The following is a 19,636-nucleotide window of genomic DNA, read 5'->3' on the forward strand; positions in this document are numbered from 1 at the left end:
CCTTGGTACTCCATGGCTCAGTAGTGGGTCCCCAGGAATTATCCATGGAATACAATATACCCAGGGGAGGGAATGGGGGCACTGGGGCAAGATTTTTTTTTTGGGGGGAGGGGGGAGAAAATCCCATGGGATCCCTCCAGTGCCCCCCACATGCCATTCTTCCCACAGGCTCTGCCCCCTTCTCCCCCCCCCAGCACAGTCAGCACACACGTGTATATATATATATGTATATGTATATGTACATACAAAGGGCCCCCCCAGTGCCCCCAAGGGATGAGGCCTGGGGGTTCCCTGCCTGTCCCCCCAGCACCCAACCCTGGGGTGCCTTTAAATGGGGCTCAGCCGCATCCCACGGGGCCCCCCAGCTCCATCCTGCCCCCCCCCCCCCCCCCCCCCATGGGATCAATGTACAACACTGAAGAGAAAGGGGGGTCCCTAGGGTGGGGATCCTGGGGACAGGGGTGCCCCTGGGGTGGGGGGCAGTCCCCAGATCAGGGTGCCTGGGCTGAGATTTGAGCCTGGAGGGAGAGGACCCCCGGGTTGTGGGTCCTGGGGATAGGAGGATCCCTGGGTCAATGCCCCCCATGTGGGAGCTATGCCCTCATCCGGGGGGGGGTCCCGACATGGGGGTGCCATCGCGGCCCTGGCCATGCCTAAGTTGGGGTGTCCCCACGCGGGATGATGCCCACGCCAGGGTGACCCCACGCCTGATGTCCCCGAGGCGACGCGGTGCCACCGGGGTGCCCCCACCCCACGCGGGGCGTCCCCACGTACGGGTCACCCCTCTGCCATGCAGAGCACCCCCGGGCTCTACTTGTCGGTGAGGGAGAGCCGCAGGATGCGCTGCAGCTCCTCGTCCTCCTCCCGCCGGCGCCGCTCCCGCTCCTCCTGCTCCCGCTCCGACAACGCCATGGCCAAGCGCAGCTGCTCCGCGAAGCTGCCGTAACCGGGGGGCACCGGGGGGCCGCCACCACCGGCACCGGCACCGGGGGGGGTCCCGGCGGGCAGGGGCTCGGCGCTGGGGCCCGCCTGCAGCAGCATGCTCTCCTGCAGGGCCCTGCGCGGAGGGGCAGTGAGGCCACGCCCCCTTCACAGCCACGCCCCCACCGCATGCCCAACACGTGCTATTACCCGCCCTCGGGGGTGGGCGGGGCATCCCTTTAAGCCACGCCCCCCCCCCCCCCCCCCCACGCGGGCGGAGCCTCACCGCTCCAGCTGCAGCTCCTCGTCATAGGGCGGCGGGTCGCTGCCCGGGCGGGTATTGGTCAGCGCCTCCCAAATCGTCACCTGTGGGCGGGGCTTGCGTGAGAAGGGGGGGGCGTGGTTTCCCCCACGAGGGGCGTGGCTTTGGGGTGGGGGCGTGGCCTCGCCTGGTCGGTCTCGGTGCCGGCGTCGAGCAGGCTCTGCTGGATGGCGAACTGCAGGAGGTCGTCGTCCTCGTCGCGCAGGGGCTCGCTGCGCCCCGCGCCCAGCACCGTGTACCCCGCGGGCACCTCGAACACCCCCGCCTCCACCTCGCACGGGAAGGGCCAGCCTGCGGTGGGGCGCGGGGTGAGCCCCCCGGGACATGGCCCCCATGCGTGAGCCCCCCCGGCACCCCCCGGCCCTGGCGCCCTGTGTTATCCCACACCCACAGCACCCCTAGAGCACACCGTGGTATCCCACAGCACCCTGTGATGTCCTACGGTGGCCAGTGGTACCCCACGGCATCCTACGGCACCCAGCACCGGCCTGCAGCTCCCTGCATCCATGGCACCCCGTGGTGTTCCACAGCAACCCACACCCACAGCACCCTGTGATGTCCTACAGTGGCCAGTGGTACCCCACGGCATCCTAGGGCACCAGCCTGCAGCTCCCTGCATCCATGGCACCCCATGGTGTTCCAAAGCAACCCACACCCACAGCACCCTGTGATGTCCTACGGTGGCCAGTGGTACCCCACGGCATCCTAGGGCACCAGCCTGCAGCTCCCTGCATCCATGGCACCCCATGGTGTTCCACAGCAACCCACACCCACAGCACCCTGTGATGTCCTACGGTGGCCAGTGGTACCCCACGGCATCCTACGGCACCCAGCACCAGCCTGCAGCTCCCTGCATCCATGGCACCCAATGGTGTTCAACAGCAACCCACACCCACAGCACCCTGTGGTGTCCTATGGCACCCTATGGTGACCCACAGCACCCTGTGGCAACCCACACCTCATGGCATCCTATTGTACCGCGTGGTGTTGCATGGCACCCCAGGGCACCCACCACCCATGGTACCCCATGATGTCCTATGGTACCCCACAGCACCCTCTGGCATCCCACACACATTGCACCCCATGGAAGCCTAAACCCGTGGCACCCTGTGGCCTCTCACAGCACCCCAAACCCACAACACCCGATGGTGTCTGATCAATGGCATCCCACAGCACCCTGTGACATCCCACACCCATGATGACCCATGGAATCCCATGGCACCCTGTGGCATCCCACAGCACCCCACACCCATGGGCACCCTGCTCCCCTGAGCACCCTGCACCCCACGACCACACCACCCTGTATCCAGTGTCCCCCCCAGACCCCTCATCCTGAGCACCCACAGCACCCATCCCCATGGACATCCTGGTGGTACCCAGGGACCCCCCCCCCCAGCATCCCCATCCCCAGGGCACCCCCAGCCTCACCTCTGTTTCCGGGGGGCTGGGTGCCGGGGGGCTGCGGGGGGGCGCACACCCGCACGGAGCCCAGGGGCTGGTCGCACCCACAGAGGTTGCTGAAGGTGATGCGGGCGTTGAGCACGTGGAACAGGGGGATCTCTGGGGTGTGGGGGGGGAACGACACGGACACACATGGGGGTCATTGTCCCCATCCCATTATAAGCCCTGCCCCACACGAGCCCCCCCCCCCTCACCGATCTTGACGGGGAAGCCGGGGGGCAGCTTGAGGGTGATGAAGTCCCGCAGCTTGGCGAAGTGCGCGTTGGAGATGGCCATGAGGTCGATGATGGGGGTCACCTGCTCCGCCAGCGACAGCGGGTGCTGCTCGCACAGCCACAGCGTCGCCTTGAACCTGTGGGCACCGGCGGGGGCCGCGGGGACCCCGGCAGCGATGTGGGGCAGGGACACCGGCACCACCCCCATAGGGTGCTGCTGTGGCCATGGGACACATCGCCCTTGCTATGGTCCTGGCACCCAGTGCTGTGTCCATGGGACCCATCCGCACCCCAATGGGTCTTGGAACCCAGTGCTGTGTCCATGGGACCCATCCGCACCCCAATGGGTCTTGGAACCCAGTGCTGTGTCCATGGGACCCGTCCGCACCCCAATGGGTCCTGGCACCCAGTGCTGTGCCCATGGGACCCGTCCGCACCCCAATGGGTCCTGGCACCCAGTGCTGTGCCCATGGGACCCGTCCGCACCCCAATGGGGCCTGGCACCCAGTGCTGTGTCCATGGGACCCATCAGCACCCCAATGGGGCCTGGCACCCAGTGCTGTGCCCATGGGACCCGTCCGCACCCCAATGGGTCCTGGCACCCAGTGCTGTGCCCATGGGACCCGTCCGCACCCCAATGGGGCCTGGCACCCAGTGCTGTGTCCATGGGACCCATCAGCACCCCACTGGGTCCTGGCACCCAGTTCTGTGTCCATGAGATCCATCAGCACCCAATGGGTCCTGGCACCCAGTGCTGTGTCCATGGGACCCATCCGCACCCCAATGGGTCCTGGCACCCAGTGCTGTGCCCATGGGACCCGTCCGCACCCCAATGGGGCCTGGAACCCAGTGCTCTGTCCATGGGACCCATCAGCACCCCAATGGGGCCTGGCACCCAGTGCTGTGTCCATGAGATCCATCAGCACCCAATGGGTCCTGGCACCCAGTGCTGTGCCCATGGGACCTATCAGCAGCCCACTGGGTCCTGGCACCCAGTTCTGTGTCCATGAGATCCATCAGCACCCAATGGGTCCTGGCACCCAGTGCTGTGTCCATGGGACCCATCCGCACCCCAATGGGTCCTGGCACCCAGTGCTGTGCCCATGGGACCCGTCCGCACCCCAATGGGGCCTGGAACCCAGTGCTCTGTCCATGGGACCCATCAGCACCCCAATGGGGCCTGGCACCCAGTGCTGTGTCCATGGGACCCATCAGCACCCCAATGGGGCCTGGCACCCAGTGCTGTGTCCATGAGATCCATCAGCACCCAATGGGTCCTGGCACCCAGTGCTGTGCCCATGGGACCTATCAGCACCCCAATGGGTCCTGGCACCCAGTGCTGTGTCCATGGGACCTATCAGCACCCCACTGGGTCCTGGCACCCAGTTCTGTGTCCATGGGACCTATCAGCACCCCAATGGGTCCTGGCACCCAGTGGCACATCCCTGCGACCCTGTCACATCTCCAATGGGTCCTTGCAACCAGTGCCACATCCCAGCGATGCCATCACCACCCCGTGGTCCTGGCATGTCCATGGGACCCTCCACTACCCTGTGGGTCCTGATACCCAGTGCCAAATCCCTGGGACCCATCAGTATGCCAATGGATCCAGTGCCACATCCCACGGACCCCATCACCACCCCAATGGGTGCTGACACCCATCCCTGCGACCCTGGCAGCACCCCAATGGGTCCTTGCAACCAGTGCCACATCCCTTGCGCCCCATCACCATCCCATGGGGTTCTGCCCCCATCCCTGTGCCCCTGGCGCTGGCCTCACCTCTGCACCTTGCTGGACATCTCAATGGGGCGCCCGATGTTGCGGGTCTCCAGGTCGAAGTGGGGGTCGAAGTACTCCTCGGGGGTGATGGCCGTGGGGTTGGTGGGGCTGGCGGCCTGCAGCATGGGCGCCTGGGGGGCACTGGCAGTGCTCAGCCACGGAAGGGGGACCCCAGCACATAGGGGTGCCCCCAGGGACCCCCCCCAGCCCAGTCACTCACCCCATTGTGGGTGCTGTGCTGCTGTGCGATGCCCAGGAAGGAGTGGAAGGGGGTCTTGGAGCCTGGATAGGGGAAGAGGTGGGGTTAAGCATGGGCAGGGGGCACAGCACCCCATGGCTTTCCCGGCTGCTGTGGGGCTCACCCCGCATGGGGTCCTATGCAGAGGGTGCCATACCCCATGGGGCATCCCCAGCACCCCGCACTTGACGGGTGGCACCTTGCACCCATGGTGACTCATGCGTGATGGGAGACAGCCAGCACCCATGATGTCCCAAGCACACCCCACACATTGCTCCACTCATGATGAGTCACATCCAGCACCCACAGCATCCCACACCTGACAAGCGACGCCCTGCAGTGTCCCATGCCCTAGAGGTTACCCTCAGCACCTATGATGACTCACACGTGATGGGTGACACCCTGCACCAATGGTGACCCACATGTGATGGGTCCCATCCCACAGCATCCCACAAATGACAGGGCACCCCCACCACACGCAGTATCCCATGTCTGATGGGTGACATCCCAAACCTGATGGGTGACCCCCAGCGCCCCACACCCGACGGGTGACACTCTGCACCCATTGTGTCCCAAACCTGACGGGTCACATTCCACACATCATCCCATGCCCCATGGGTGGCACCCTACAGCACCCCATGGCTGATGGCTGACACCAGCACCCCCATTGTCCCCCCAGGAAAGGGGCGGTCCCACTGCAGCCGCGCTCCCTGATTGGATGCTGGTGATGCTGCTCTCCCTGATTGGCCACCGCTGTCACCTTTGCTGCGGGACTTGTCCTGGTCGGAGAGATGCTCGGTCCTGGTCTTGGTGACCAGCTCCACGTTGCTGGCGCTGTACACCTGAGAGGGGGCAGGATCAGCGTCCCACTGCCCCCCCATGTCCCCATTGTCCCCCCCCCCCATGTCCCCGTGCCCACCTTGGCCTCGTAGCCGCTCACCACCTCCATCTTCTCCGAGCGCCAGCCCCAGATCCCAGACTTGTTCCTGCCACAAAGGAAGCTCCTCGTGTGCTGCTCATCCTCTTGCACCCGGCCCCACCCCATGCGCTCCTGCCCCACACCTCGGCACCCCCGTGCCGCTCTGGGGATGCCAACCCACCTCTCGAAGGCGATGTTCCTGGTGTCGAGGTGCGTGGAGACGATGGGGGACGTCAGCCGCCCGGCCACGTGCTCCTCGGAGGGCTGCATGGCCGCCAGCAGCAGGTCGGGCTCGTGCAGGGCCAGCGCCAGCGTCTCCGTGTAGACCACTTGCTTGTCGTGGTCCACCTCCATCACCACCGCTCCTTCATCTGGGCACGGGGGGGACGTGGGTCAGTGCCTGCCATTGGCACCCCCCCCAACACCCCTAAAACAAGGGGGGCCCTGGGTTTAGGGGGCATCTGGGAGGCCCTGGGGAGGGCAGCTGAAGGGTCCTGGTGGGTGTGGGATGAGATGGGCCCACGAGGGTGGAAGAAGTGGGGTTCCCAAGAGGTTCCTATTGGGGGTCTGAGGTCCTTATCCTACCCGTTGTAGTATATGGGTATATATGGTATATACTGCCCATTGTAGTATATGGGTATATATGGTATATACTACCCATTGTAGTATATGGGTATATATGGTATATACTACCCATTGTAGTATATGGGTATATATGGTATATACTACCCATTGTAGTATATGGGTATATATGGTCCATATATGACCCATTGTAGTATATGGTCCATATACTACATTAACCATATACGACCCATTGTAGTATATGGGTATATATGGTATATACTACCCATTGTAGTATATGGTCCACATACGACCCACTGTAGTATATGGGTATACATGGCATGTACTACCCATTGTAGTATATGGGTATATATGGTATATACTGCCCATTGTAGTATGTGGGTATACATGGTATGTACTACCCATTGTAGTATATGGGTATACATGGTCCATATATGACCCATTGTAGTATATGGGTATATATGGTATATACTACCCATTGTAGTATATGGGTATACATGGTCCATATATGACCCATTGTAGTATATGGGTATACATGGTCCATATATGACCCATTGTAGTATATGGGTATACATGGTATATACTACCCACTGTAGTGGGGAGTGGGGGGGTCCTGGTAGGTGTGGAGTGAGGTGGTCCCTATACTGCGGGAGAACTGGGGCTCCCAAGAGGTCCCTATTGGCACCCTGAGGTCCTTCTGGGGGTGCGCTGCGGTGCCGCCGGCGGCTCCCCGTGGGGCACTGACCTTCCCCCTTGAAGATGTAGCTGCGGCGCCCGCGCTGCCACGTCATGTGCTCGAAGCCCAGGAGCGTGGTGTCCACGCGCAGGCTCTCGCCGCGCTTCCACACGCGGTACACGTCGCTGGGGCACACCTTGGACACCAGCGGCACTGCAGCACACGAGCGCGCCCCGTCAGTGCCACGGCACCCGGGGAGGTACCCCCAGAGCCGTGGGCCCCCGCTCACCCCAGCTGGTGAATTCCCACTTCATCTCCACGTAGAAGTCGGATGCCTGGAAGAGACGGAGCAAGCGCTGGGATGCTGCGGGTACCTGATGGGGTCATTGGGATGGGGAGACTTGGGCAGGGGTTGGGGTCCTACGTGGGGACCCCGGTGTTCCTGACCCTTCCAGTCTCTTCCAGTGCTCCCAGTCCACCCTAGTGGTCCCAGTCTCTTCCAATGCTTCCAGGGTTACTAGTCCCTTCAGTGCTCCCAGTCCACCCCAGTGCTCCCAGTCTCCCACAGTGTTCCCAGTCCCTCCAGTGCTCCCAATCCCCAGTGCTCTCAGTCCACCCCAATGCTCCCAGTCACCTCCAGTGATCCTGATCATCCCAGTATACCCTGGTGCTCCCAGTCTCTTCCAATCCTCCCAGTCTCCCCTAGTGTTCCCAGTCCCTCCAGTGCTCCCAATCCCCAATGCTCCCAGTCTCTCCAGTGATCCTGATCATCCCAGTATACCCTGGTGCTCCCAGTCTCTTCCAATCCTCCCAGTCTCCCCTAGTGTTCCCAGTCCCTCCAGTGCTCCCAATCCCCAATGCTCCCAGTCTCTCCAGTGATCCTGATCATCCCAGTATACCCTGGTGCTCCCAGTCTCTTCCAATCCTCCCAGTCTCCCCTAGTGTTCCCAGTCCCTCCAGTGTTCCCAGTCCCCAGTGCCCCCACTCTTTTCCAATGCTCCCAGCCCACCCCAGTGCTCCAACCCCCCCCCAGCTCTCCCAGCTCATCCCAGTGCTCCCAGTCCCCACCGCTCCCATTGGGCTCTCGCACCGGGACCCGCAGAGATCCCAATGGGATTAACCCGGGGCTCCCTGTGACAGCAGCGGGACCAGGGGGGAGCCGTGTCCCGGGGGGACCCCTCCGGGCTGTGCTCCCCCCTCGTTGCGCACCCTCCGCAGCTTGCTGAGCAGCTCGGGGATGCCGGCGAGGCGCCGCGTCGCCCGCTGGTAGTCTCGGTACTGCAGCACGAGCTGCACCATCTCGGGGTCCCCGGTGCTCACGGCCTCCTGCAGCACTGGAGGTTGGGGGGGGGGCACAAGCAGAGTGAGGGGGTCAAGGCCGGGGACACCCCCCCCACACACACCCGCATTCCCCCCGGCATCACCCCCCGGTACCGGTCCAGCCGCCGGCGTTCTCGCGGCCCACGTTCGCGTTGTGCCGCAGCAGCACCCGCACCGACTCCAGGTGCCCCAGCGCCACCGCCAGCTCCAGCGGCGTCCGGCCCCGCGGGTCCGGCAGCTCCACGTCGTGCTGGGGACGGGCAGCGGCAGCCGTGTCCCCACCCCGGGTCACCCACCCCGGTATCACCCATGCCGGGTCACCCGTGTCCGCATCCCATGGTTCCCCTGTCCCCAGTACCGGTATCACCCATGTCCCCATCCCATGGTTCCCCTGTCACCAGTACCGGTATCACCCATGTCCCCATCCCATGGTTCCCTGTCACCAGTACCGGCATCACCCATGTCCCCTGTCATCAGTACCGGTATCACCCATGTCCCCATCCCATGGTTCCCCTGTCATCAGTACCGGTATCACCCGTGTCCCCATCCCATGGTTCCCCTGTCCCCAGTACCGGTATCACCCATGTCCCCATCCCATGGTTCCCCTGTCCCCAGTACCGGTATCACCCATGTCCCCATCCCATGGTTCCCCTGTCATCAGTACCGGTATCACCCATGTCCCCATCCCATGGTTCCCCTGTCACCAGTACCAGTATCACCCATGTCCCCATCCCATGGTTCCCCTGTCATCAGTACCGGTATCACCCATGTCCCATGTCCCCATCCCATGGTTCCCCTGTCCCCAGTACCGGTATCACCCATGTCCCCATCCCATGGTTCCCCTGTCACCAGTAACAGTATCACCCATGTCCCCTGTCATCAGTACCGGTATCACCCATGTCCCCATCCCATGGTTCCCCTGTCATCAGTACCGGTATCACCCATGTCCCCATCCATGCATCACCTGTGTCACCATTCCTGCAGCACCCATGTCTCCATCCCATGTCTCCCAGGTCCCCAGCACCCATGTCCCCATCCTGTGTCACTCTTTTCCCAATCCCATGGCACCCATGTCCTGAGCACCATGCCACTCATGTCCCCATCCCCACATCACCCGTGGGCCCATCCCATGTCATCATCCCTGCGACACCCATGTCCTCATCCCACATCACCCATATCCCCATCTCGTGTCACCCGTGTCCCCATTCTGTGTCCCTATCCCCTGGCACCCATGTCCCCCTTCCACATCACCCATGTCCCCATCCCGTGTCACCAAACCTGCATCACCCGGGTCCCCATCCTGCATCACCCATGTCCCCAGGCCCACATCCCAACGCGACCAAGACCCAGTGTCCCCCTACTCCCAGCTCCCCTCCATCTCCAGTGCTCCCAGTTCCCTGCTGTCCCAGTGCCCCAACCCTCAGTGCTCCCAGTACCACAGAGCCCCTGTCTCCCTCTACCTCCAGAGCTGCTAACCCAGTATCCTAATCCCAGTGCTCCCAGTTGCTTCCAGCCCCCTGGCGCTACCATCCTCTAGGATCCCAGTCCTCCCAGTCCCACCTGGTATCCCAGATCCTCCCATCATCCCTTACTGCCCCAGGCCCTCCAGTACCCCCAGTCCCTCCAGTGCTCCCAGTCCTCTCAGTACCTCTAATGCTCCCAGCTCTCCCCCAGTGCTCCCAGACTCCTCCAGTGTCCCCCCCCCCAGTCCCCCCATTCCCCTGTGCCTGCAGCTCCCCCAATCCCCTCAGTTCCTTGCAGGGCTCCCGGTCCCTCGCAGTGCTCCCAGTCCCCTGTGCTCGTATCTCCCCCAATCCTCCCAGTTCCCTATAATGCTCCCAGTCCCCCCCAGTGCCCCCATTCCCCTGCGCCCGCAGCTCCCCCAGCCGCTTGCAGTGCTCCCGGTCCCTCGCAGTGCTCCCAGTCCCCTGTGCCCGTATCTCCTCCAGTCCTCCCAGTTCCCTCAAATGTTCCCAGTCCCCTGCGCCCGCAGCTCCCCCAATCCCCTCAGATGCTTGCAGTGCTCCCAGTCCCCTCCAGTGCTCCCAGTCCCCTGTGCCCGTATCTCCTCCAGTCCTCCCAGTTCCTTCAAATGTTCCCACTCCCCTGCGCCCACAGCTCCCCCAATCCCCTCAGCTGCTTGCAGTGCTCCCAGTCCCCTCCAGTGCTCCCAGTGCCCCCACTCCCCTGCGCCAGCAGCTCCCCCAGTCCCCCGGTCCCTCTCAGTGCCCCCAGTCCCCTGCGCCCGCAGCTTCCCCAGTCCACTCAGCTGCTTGCAGTGCTCCCAGTCCCCTCCAGTGCTCCCAGTCCCCTGTGCCCGTATCTCCCCCCGTCCTCCCAGTTCCCTATAATGCCCCCAGTGCCCCCCATTGCTCCCACTCCCCTGCGCCCACAGCTTCCCCAATCCCCTCAGCTGCTTGCAGTGTTCCCAGTCCCCTCCAGTGCTCCCAGTGCCCCCACTCCCCTGCGCCCGCAGCTCCCCCAATCCCCTCAGCTGCTTGCAGTGCTCCCAGTCCCCTCCAGTGCTCCCAGTGCCCCCACTCCCCTGCGCCCGCAGCTCCCCCCAGTCCCCCCGGTCCCTCTCAGTGCCCCCAGTCCCCTGCGCCCGCAGCTTCCCCAGTCCCCTCAGCTGCTTGCAGTGCTCCCAGTCCCCTCCAGTGCTCCCAGTGCCCCCAGTCCCCTGCGCCCGCAGCTCCCCCAATCCCCTCAGCTGCTTGCAGTGTTCCCAGTCCCCTCCAGTGCTCCCAGTGCCCCCACTCCCCTGCTCCCGCAGCTCCCCCCAGTCCCCCCGCTCCCTCTCAGTGCCCCCAGTCCCCTGCGCCCGCAGCCTCCCCATTGCCCGCAGTCCCCGGTAGCGCTCCCGGTCCCCCCAGCGCCCGCAGCTCCCCGTTGTGCCCAATCCCCCCCCTGCTCCCGCAGCCTCCCCCCTTGCTCCCGGTGCCCCCGCCGCTCTCGCCATCCCCTCCCGTTGGCCGGGGGGGTGCGGTGCGGTGCGGGCCCCACCGTTCCGGAGCGCAGGGCGCTGTCCAGCGCCTGGTGCCGGTTGTGCCAGACGAGGCGGTGCAGCGGGAACGTGTGCGCGGCTCCCGCCATCCCCGCACCATGTCCCCGGGCGGACGGGCCGCAGCGCCGGGGCCTGCCCGCAATGGCTGCGCGCGGGGGCGGCGGCGGCGGCGCACAGCGGCGGCGCGGGGCGGGGCCGGCACCGGGCACCAGGGGCGAGGGGCACCGGAACCGGCACCGGGGGTAACGGCGGAGGGAACCGGGAAGCAGCGACAGGAACCGGAACTGGCACCGGGGAACGGGGACCGGAACCGGCACCGGGGGTAACGGGGACAGGAACCGGCACCGGGGGTAACGGGGACAGGAACCGGCACCGGGGGTAATGGGGACAGGAACCGGCACCGGGGGTAACGGAGACCGGAACCGGCACCGGGGGTAACGGGGACAGGAACCGGCACCGGGGGTAACGGGGACAGGAACCGGCACCGGGGGTAAGGGGGACAGGAACCGGCGCCGGGGGTAAGGGGGACCGGAACCGGCACCGGAGAACAGGGACCGGAACCAGGGGTAACGGGGACCGGAACCGGCAGCCGGGGTAACGGGGACAGGAACCAGCCCCGGGGGTAACGGGGACCGGAACCGGCACCGGGGGTAACGGGAACAGGAACCGGCATCGGGCAACGGGGACAGGAACCAGCACCGGGTGTAACGGGGACCGGAACCGGCACCGGGGAACGGGGGTAACTGTGGTAGGAACCGGAAAGCAGCGACAGCAACCGGCAACGGGGCTAACAGTGACCGGAACCGGCACCGGGGCAACAGCAACGGGAACAGGGAACTGGCACCGGTTCCCGGGGACCACCATCTCCCAGTTCCCCTCCATCTCCAGTTCCCCCAGTCCCTGTCCCAGTGTCACCAGTCCCTCAGTGCTCCCGGGGTCTCCAGGTCCCCGGTCTTCCTGTACCTCCAGTCCTGTTACCTCAGAACCCTGATCCCGGTGCTCCCAGCGACCGGAACCGGCACAGGGGCAACGACAACCGGGATCGAACACCAAGGGGCACCGGCACCTGAGCAGCGCGGACATCGGCAGCGGGCACCGGGCGCGGCGGGGTGTGGGGCAACAGCAACCGGCATCCGGCCCCTGACACCGGCACTAACGGCGGTGCCTCAGGCACCGGGACCCTCCTTGCCCCGGCCCGGGCTGCTCCCGGGTCCCGGCACCCCCCTAATATTTCCCATTGCGATCCCTGTGGGGTCCCGGGGCTCCTCTCCCCTTTTCTGCCTTAAACCTCAGCCCCGGGGCAGGGACCGGGACCACCCAGGTTTGCTCCCATCCCCATCCCACCCCATCCCATCCTATCCCCATCCCACCCCATCCCATCCCATCCCCATCCCTTCTCCACCTCCCCCTCGAGCCGTTTTGCTCCATCCCTTGGCGCCGGCACAACCCCATCATCAGACACCCGAGAGTCCCCGCGCCGCAGGAATGCCGGGACGCCGGCCCGGCGCTGCCTGCGGGCTGGGTGCGGGCAGGGAACAGGATGGGTGCGGGCAGGGGAGGTGCTCCCTGCACATCCCCACAGCAAGATCAAGCCACACGACCCCCAGCACCCACCTTGCCCGAGACCTGCATCCCAAAGCAGGGGGCACAGGGGATGCCTGACCCCCCCCCCCTCCCCCCAATTCCATGGAGCCACACGAAGTTTTTTTTCCACATTTTTACTATAAAACCTCTTTTTTTTTTGGCATTCTCACATCTCTGCTCATTAAAACCTCACTCACCAACAGCCCCGGCCCTGCCCGGTGCCAGCCCCCCCCCATCCCCGGTGTTACCCCTGAAGCAGAGCAACCGGGGACCAGCATTTACAGGGACCGCAGTGCGGCCCCAGCAGCTCCCCTCTCCCTCAGCCCCCTGTGCCCCTCAGCTTAGGGGGACGCTGGGAGTTTCCCTCCCCCTTACCCAAGGGGGTGGCAGGGGCAGAGCCGGGGGGCACGGGGGACCCGTGGCACCGTATTTACAGGGGTCCCCCTGGGGCACACTCACACCTTCACTCACTCACACCAAGGACTCGGCCCCCACACAAGGGGCAAAGGCGACGATGGGATGGGGAGGGATGAGCTGACCGGGTCCCTGCCCGGCCGGCGCTGGGCACCCCGCTCGCCCCATTTGGCACACACGGAGCGGTGGCGAAGCGGGTGGGCACGGAGCGGGGCCGCGGGGGCTACCTTCATCTGAGCCGGAGAGATGGGGGGGGGGACCACGCGCACCGGGGAGCGGTGCTGGAGCGTGGCCCCCAGCGCCAGCTCCGCAGCCGTGTCCCCTCCGAGGGAGACCGGCACCGGGCGTCCTCCGGGAGCCATGGGCACACGGAAACCCAACCCAATAAATAAGAGGAGGGACGGGGCTGGGATGGGGGGGCCGCAGGCAGCGGTCAGAGCCCGTTGGTGGAGCGCTGGATGAACGGCACTTTGCTGAGCTCCACCACGGGCGAGCGGGGCTTGTTCTGCATCCGCGGCACCCGCTGCAGGAGCTGCTGCGCCTGGCGCTGGGCGTCCCGCAGCTCCTTCCGCCACTGCACCAGCTCGGGGTCGCTCTGCGCAGGGCAGGGTACGGGTCACACACAAGGGGCTGCCCCCCAAGACTGCAGTGTTTGTGCCCCGTGGAGGGCTGAACATGCAGGGCTGGTGGGCAGCAGCAGGCAGGGGGTGGTGAGCGCCCAAGCGGGGTGGCACGGGTTGGTTAGCACCCAAAGGAGATGGGCAGGAGGTGGGGAGCGCCGGGCAGGGTGATGCAGGGCACACTCACATCGCACTGCAGCACGAACTGCTTGCCCCCGCGGATGCGGAGCAGGATGCACTTCCGCTCCTTCACCTGCGTCTCCTCCACCGAGTCGATCTCCTCCATGGTGAGCAGGGACTGCTGGGGGGACAGGCTCAGCCTGGCCCGTGCCTCACTGCGGTCACCCCATCCACACCCCCCCCAAAAGCCCTTCGCAGCGCCACAGCTGGCCCTGAGCACCCCTCAACCCCATTCCCAGCACCCACGGGTGCTCGCCCGCCTTACCGGCGACTCGCCCTCCCCGCGCCACTCCAGGCGGTTGGGGAAGAGGTAGAAGTAGCGGCGTTGCCACTGCGTCAGGAAGGGGTTGCCCAGCTTGGCCATGTACCCGTGCATGATGCAGTCCTTGCCCATGGCGTACTCTGTGCCCGGCGCGCCGGGGGGAGGCAGGGTCAGCACTGGGGGCTGCTGTAGGCACACACACACACATGGGGGGGGGGTCACCCGGCCCCACTCACCCTCCTCATGGCCCAACTGCTTGTTCTTGGCCTTCTTGCGAGCCTCCAGCTTGTCGGTGTCGGCGTTGACGGCCTCGAACACGGTCTCCGTCACCTCCTGCTGCCACCGCTCCGAGATGGTGAGCGGGAAGTTGCGGTACAGCTCCTGGTCGCTCTCCAGGAGCTGGCAGGGGACGGGCAGGAGGCTGGGTCAGGAGCCCGCTGTCGGCTCAGCACGGCCCCTGCTCGGCCCCTCCATCCCCTTTACCTTGATGCCTTTGGTGTCCTCCTCATCGAAGGAGCCGATGTCGAAGGCATCGGCCGCGTTCACCTCGCCGCGGGGTGGGATCAGGGGCGGTGGGTACTGCAGGCAGGGAGCGGGGTTTAGAGGGTGCTGCCTGCACCCCCCGCAGCCCTTCCTGCACCCCCGGAGCCCTCACCCTCACCTTCTGCAGGAAAACCATCTGCCAGTCCAGCCCCTTGAAGAAGGGCTCCTCCTTCACCTCCTGAGCCCTGGGGAGCGAGCGGGGTGAGCGCTGCAGGCTCCTGCCCTGCCTGCCTGCCCCAGCCCACCGGCACTCACCCGCGGCCCATGCAGCCCAGGCGCCGGTTCACGTCCCGCTGCAGCAGCCCCTCGAGCAGGGAACGGAGCTCCGGGGAGAAGGAATCGGGCAGCTCGACGGCCTGGGGGACAGGACACGGTCACCAAGGCCACCACGGAGCACGCGAGCACCAAGGCACGACGGGGGACAGGGATGCTCCGCGTGCACCGACCCACACGGGGATGGGCCCCAGCTCACCATGGTGAGGGTCATACGGTCGATCTCATGCTTGTCCTTGGTCTTGTGCTGCCGAAAGGGGCTGTGGCTGCGGTGGTGAGGGGAGAAGGGACTCAGCGGTGCCCATCCACACCCCCCGGTGCCCAGCGGTGCCTGCACACTCACCCCCGGAGCAGCTTGAAGAGCATGCAGCCCAGTGAGAACCAGTCGGCGCTGCTGTCGTATGCCACTCCTTTCTGCAGCACCTCCGGAGCCATGTACCCATGGGTGCCCCTGTAGGGCACAGAGCGGGCTCGGGGGCTGTGCCAGGCCAGGGGTTCAGGGCTTTGGGGGTGCAGGCACACTCACACACTGGCATGAGGCTTCTTCTTGGAGAAGTCACAGGCCAGGCCCAGGTCTGAGATGCGGACGTGCCCAAACTCGTCCAGGAGGATGTTTGCTGGCTGCCAAGATATGGGGTGATCCTTGAGCCCGAGCGCTGGCAGCAGGGCTGCGGGTGCCCCATGGGGTGCTCTGTGGGGTTTGGGGGTGTCCACAGCACTGAGGGGCCTGTGGGACTGGGAAGTGCCACTGGAGTCCCCCGTCTCCCCCCACCCCGAAGTCTCAGGGTACCTGTGGAGTTTGGGGGGTTCCTGCAGGGTCATGGGTGGCCACAGGACCTGAGGGTGCCCTCTGGGCTTGGGGGATGCCACAGGGTGTGCAGATGTCTGTGACACCCATGGGTGCCCACGGGGTGCAGGAGGTGCCCACAGGGGCGTGTGTGAGCACGGGGTGGTCACCTTGAGGTCTCGGTACACCACGAAGCGGCTGTGCATGTGCTCCAGGCCCAGGATGATCTCAGCTGCGTAGAACCTCATCTCTGCCTCCGAGAAGACTCCGTGCTGGGACAGGTGATAATGCAGGTCTCCCCCTGTGACAACAGGGACCAGCTCTCACCCTGGTACTGCTCTCTGTGCGCAAGGGGTCCATGGGGACCGGGGCTTCTCACCATTCATGAGGTCGAGGATGAAGCTGAGCTTGTCGGGCGTGTGGAAGGCGTAGGACATGCACACGATGAAGGGGCAGTCCTGGCAGGAGAGGCAGGGTCAGGCAGTGCTGGTGGTGCCCCAGGGACACCATCCCTCGGTGTCCCCGTCCCCAGAGCCCCGTGTCCCCTCACCCCGGTGCTGACGAGGGACAACATGATGCGCTCGTTGAGGGCCAGGGTCTCGCCCTGCTTCATCTTGATGCGTTTCTTGTCCAAGCACTTCATGGCGTACCTGGGGGCAGAGAGTCCCTGCAGGGTCCTGCCTCGGTGCCACCATCACCGTGTCACCACGGCTACACCAGAGCCGGCACCCGCGGCCACATCACCGCATCCAGCTCCCACCCACGGCCATGACGTCCTTGGATCCCCCAGAGCCCCGTAGCCATGGCAATACTTCCGCAAGCCCCTAACATCTGTTGTCATGGCAACACGGCTGCAGATGCCCTGGGGACCACCACCACAGCCCCAGTGTACCCCTCCAAATCCCCCCGCCCTTTATGGATCCCTATGGAGCATCCCCCTGCCCCAGTTACATTTTGCCTGTATCCGCTTTCCGGCAGCCGTAGACCTCCCCGAATCCGCCGCGGCCGATGATCCGGTGAACGCTGAAGTCATTCATGGTGAGCTGGAGGTGGGGAAGGAGGAGATGGGGGTGAGCGTGGACACCGGGGTGCTGCAGGACCTGCCCTGCACCGAGAGCCGGGTGTGCTCATGGTGATGGTGTCTCACACCCTGCCTCAGCTTCCCGGGGTGAGGACACGGAGGCTGCTCCTCGTGTCCTCATGTGGAAGAGCCACGGGTGACTGAGAGCCCAAGGGGGGGTGTGAGGGTGCCCCTGCACCCGTGCCCCCCACCCTGAGGCGCAGGTGCCCCCACTCACATGGATGTTCAGCTCCACGTTCTTCCACTGGCAGAACCGTGTGAACTTGTCACTGCAAGGAAGCACAGAGAGGGCAGGAGTGGAGCCCCTGCAGGAACCCCAACCCCAAGACCCATCTCCCTGGGGGCAGGCAGCACCCGCCGGGACCCCTGTGTGAGGACAGAGAGACCCATGGGGATGAGAAGGGTCCCCCGGGTCCCTGGTCTAGGGATAGACACCCCCGAAGCTCAGCCTAACAAGGGACCCCCTGGTCCCTCTCTGGGCCAGGACAGTGGGATGGGACACCCGGATCCATGCGGGAATTCCCTCCTCTCACCTCTCAATGAACTTCTGGAAGATGCCTCCCCGCAGGTTCTGGCAGATCTCCTCAATGTAAGGCTGGGGGGACACAGGGCTCAGTGATGGGTGCTCGGGGCCACCCAGGGCACCCCTGTACCCCTCAGGTCCCATCATTATGTGAGGTCTCCTCCTCTCCGTAGATGTCACATATCCCCACTGCCACCCCGCCACTGCCAGGCCCTGGGCTCCCCACTGTCAGCCCAGGTCACCTTTAGGTCCAGGGTCCCAGTCAGCATCCTCTGAGCAGCCCCCCTATTACCCCCAGCAACCCCTTCACTCCCAATCTACTGGGACCCCCCTCACCATCCTTTGGGGTCCCATCACCCCCGGCCTCCTGGATGGGGTAACCAACCCCTGGGGTAGCAGAGGTGTCAGGGCCACCCGGGTGATGCCCACCTGGAAGAGGTCCGGGGGCACCTGCTTCTTGCTCAGGCGGCTCTGGACGTGCTCCGTGGCACTCTTGGAGAAGGGCTGTGGGGTGAGATGGGGCCGTGTCACCCGGGGCTGATGGGCACAGGGATAAGACAGCCCCCAGGGAGCCAGGCAGGGCTGCGCAAGGAAGGGAACCCACGGAGGAGCCCCCATCCATAGGGGTCTGTGTCTCCCAGCACAGTCAGGGATGGGTTGGGAGCTCCACCTGAAGACGCTGGGTACCAGGCCCATGGGTGCATCCCTCCCGGCTGCTCTGGGGACACCCCCACGGCCCCTCACCCCTCGCATCCCCGCACTCACATGGGAGCAGGCCAGCAGCTCCTTCATGATGTAATGGTCGAAGATGTGGCGGCTCCGGGTGCTCCGCTCCTCCTCCGAGTCCAGCTTCTCATACTTCTTGATCTGGCAAAGACCCAGCTCCCGTGGCACCGGGGCATAGCACCGCGCCATGGGGGCCAACCCTCACCCCGCACCGGGCAGGCACAGCCCAGGGGACCATGGCCCCAGCTCATCTGGGTACCACGTCCCCTGGGCACCCAGAGCATCACCTCCTGGCCCCTCTGGGTGTCCCTTGGGTACTCTGCATGCTCTTGGTATCATGGCAGTGCACCCCGTAGGTACCAAATCCCACCCCAAACCCTCCTTGTGAAGATGGGGTTTGTCGGGATGGGTCCCCCCCATCTCACCTCCTCATAAAACTCCATCAGGGGCTTGGCCTCCTCTGCCTGGTTAAAGGCGAAGTCCCGGAAGAGCAGGTACCCTGGCAGGGACAGAGCCATGTGTGAGAGCTGCCTGCCCCACAGCGGCCCTGTGTGCCCCATAGCACAGGCCAAGGGGCACAGGGATGTCCCCTGGGCCTGAAGGTCCCCGCAGCCACCCCCACAGCAGGTCTGGGGAAGTGCCAAGGAGGGAACCAGAGACAAAGACACCAGCGGGCACAGGGTGCTATAGGTCGCTGTGGGGCAGGGGTGTGGTGGAGACGTTGATGCAATGGGGTCGTAGTGGGGCAGGGGTAGAGGGGTGCAGTGTGGTTGCAGTGGGGCAGGGGCACAGGGGTGCAGTAGGGCAGGGTCGCAGTGTGGCCGCAGTGCGGGAAAGGCACAGGGGTGCAGAGGGGCAGGGGTGCAGTGTGGTTGCAGTGGGGCAGGGGCGCAGTGTGGCTGCAGTGTGGCAAAGGCACAGGGGTGCAGTGTGGCTGCAGTGGGGCAGGGGCACAGGGGTGCAGTGTGGCTGCAGTGGGGCAGGGTTGCAGTGTGGCTGCAGGGGGGCAGTGGCACACGGGTGCAGTGAGGCAGGATTGCAGTGTGGGTGCAGTGGGGCAGGGGTTGCAGTGTGGCTGCAGGGGGGCAGTGGTATGGGGTTGCAGTGGGGCAGGGGTTGCAGTGTGGCTGCAGGGGGGGCAGTGGCACAGGGGTGCAGTGGGGCAGGGGTTGCAGTGTGGCTGCAGTGGCACGGGAGTGCAGTGGG

At 65.1% G+C, this 19,636-nt stretch overlaps 2 protein-coding genes across 3 annotated transcripts in view; both read right to left on the bottom strand.

Moving 5' to 3' along the window:
- Positions 1-794: 794 nt before the first annotated feature.
- On the bottom strand, positions 795-11,615 carry ANKRD13D (ankyrin repeat domain 13D). The gene is made up of 15 exons (XM_057408592.1): positions 11,437-11,615; positions 8,548-8,683; positions 8,323-8,447; positions 7,403-7,448; positions 7,183-7,326; positions 6,037-6,226; positions 5,856-5,922; positions 5,697-5,778; positions 4,919-4,980; positions 4,699-4,829; positions 2,899-3,056; positions 2,672-2,803; positions 1,371-1,534; positions 1,208-1,287; positions 795-1,057 (listed from the first exon to the last, which is right to left on the bottom strand). The coding sequence occupies exons 1-15, from the start codon at positions 11,524-11,526 to the stop codon at positions 811-813; spliced, it is 1,854 nt and encodes a 617-aa protein (XP_057264575.1). The 5' UTR covers positions 11,527-11,615; the 3' UTR covers positions 795-810.
- Positions 11,616-13,389: 1,774 nt separating this feature from the next.
- Positions 13,390-19,636, bottom strand: part of GRK2 (G protein-coupled receptor kinase 2) — a 7,098-nt gene continuing 851 nt past the window's right edge. Inside the window, exons 2-20 of one of the 2 annotated variants that reach the window (XM_057408590.1) lie at positions 18,856-18,929; positions 18,470-18,571; positions 18,134-18,208; positions 17,715-17,776; positions 17,399-17,450; positions 17,052-17,143; positions 16,651-16,750; positions 16,480-16,558; positions 16,271-16,401; positions 15,840-15,934; positions 15,657-15,764; positions 15,513-15,579; positions 15,296-15,396; positions 15,159-15,225; positions 14,981-15,076; positions 14,734-14,896; positions 14,501-14,637; positions 14,243-14,353; positions 13,390-14,030 (exon numbers count right to left, since the gene is read on the bottom strand). In XM_057408590.1, the coding sequence (XP_057264573.1) occupies positions 13,869-14,030; positions 14,243-14,353; positions 14,501-14,637; positions 14,734-14,896; positions 14,981-15,076; positions 15,159-15,225; positions 15,296-15,396; positions 15,513-15,579; positions 15,657-15,764; positions 15,840-15,934; positions 16,271-16,401; positions 16,480-16,558; positions 16,651-16,750; positions 17,052-17,143; positions 17,399-17,450; positions 17,715-17,776; positions 18,134-18,208; positions 18,470-18,571; positions 18,856-18,929 (1,874 nt within the window). In that variant the 3' untranslated portion in view covers positions 13,390-13,868. Of the gene's footprint in view, positions 14,031-14,242; positions 14,357-14,500; positions 14,638-14,733; positions 14,897-14,980; positions 15,077-15,158; positions 15,226-15,295; positions 15,397-15,512; positions 15,580-15,656; positions 15,765-15,839; positions 15,935-16,270; positions 16,402-16,479; positions 16,559-16,650; positions 16,751-17,051; positions 17,144-17,398; positions 17,451-17,714; positions 17,777-18,133; positions 18,209-18,469; positions 18,572-18,855; positions 18,930-19,636 lie in introns of both variants that reach the window. The other variant, XM_057408589.1, reaches the window with a different exon arrangement.

This window comes from Pezoporus wallicus, unplaced genomic scaffold (assembly GCF_028554395.1).
Source record: "Pezoporus wallicus isolate ANWC-B61680 ecotype Strahan unplaced genomic scaffold, APGP_CSIRO_Pwel_v1 contig_12649, whole genome shotgun sequence".
Classification (NCBI taxonomy): domain Eukaryota; kingdom Metazoa; phylum Chordata; class Aves; order Psittaciformes; family Psittacidae; genus Pezoporus; species Pezoporus wallicus.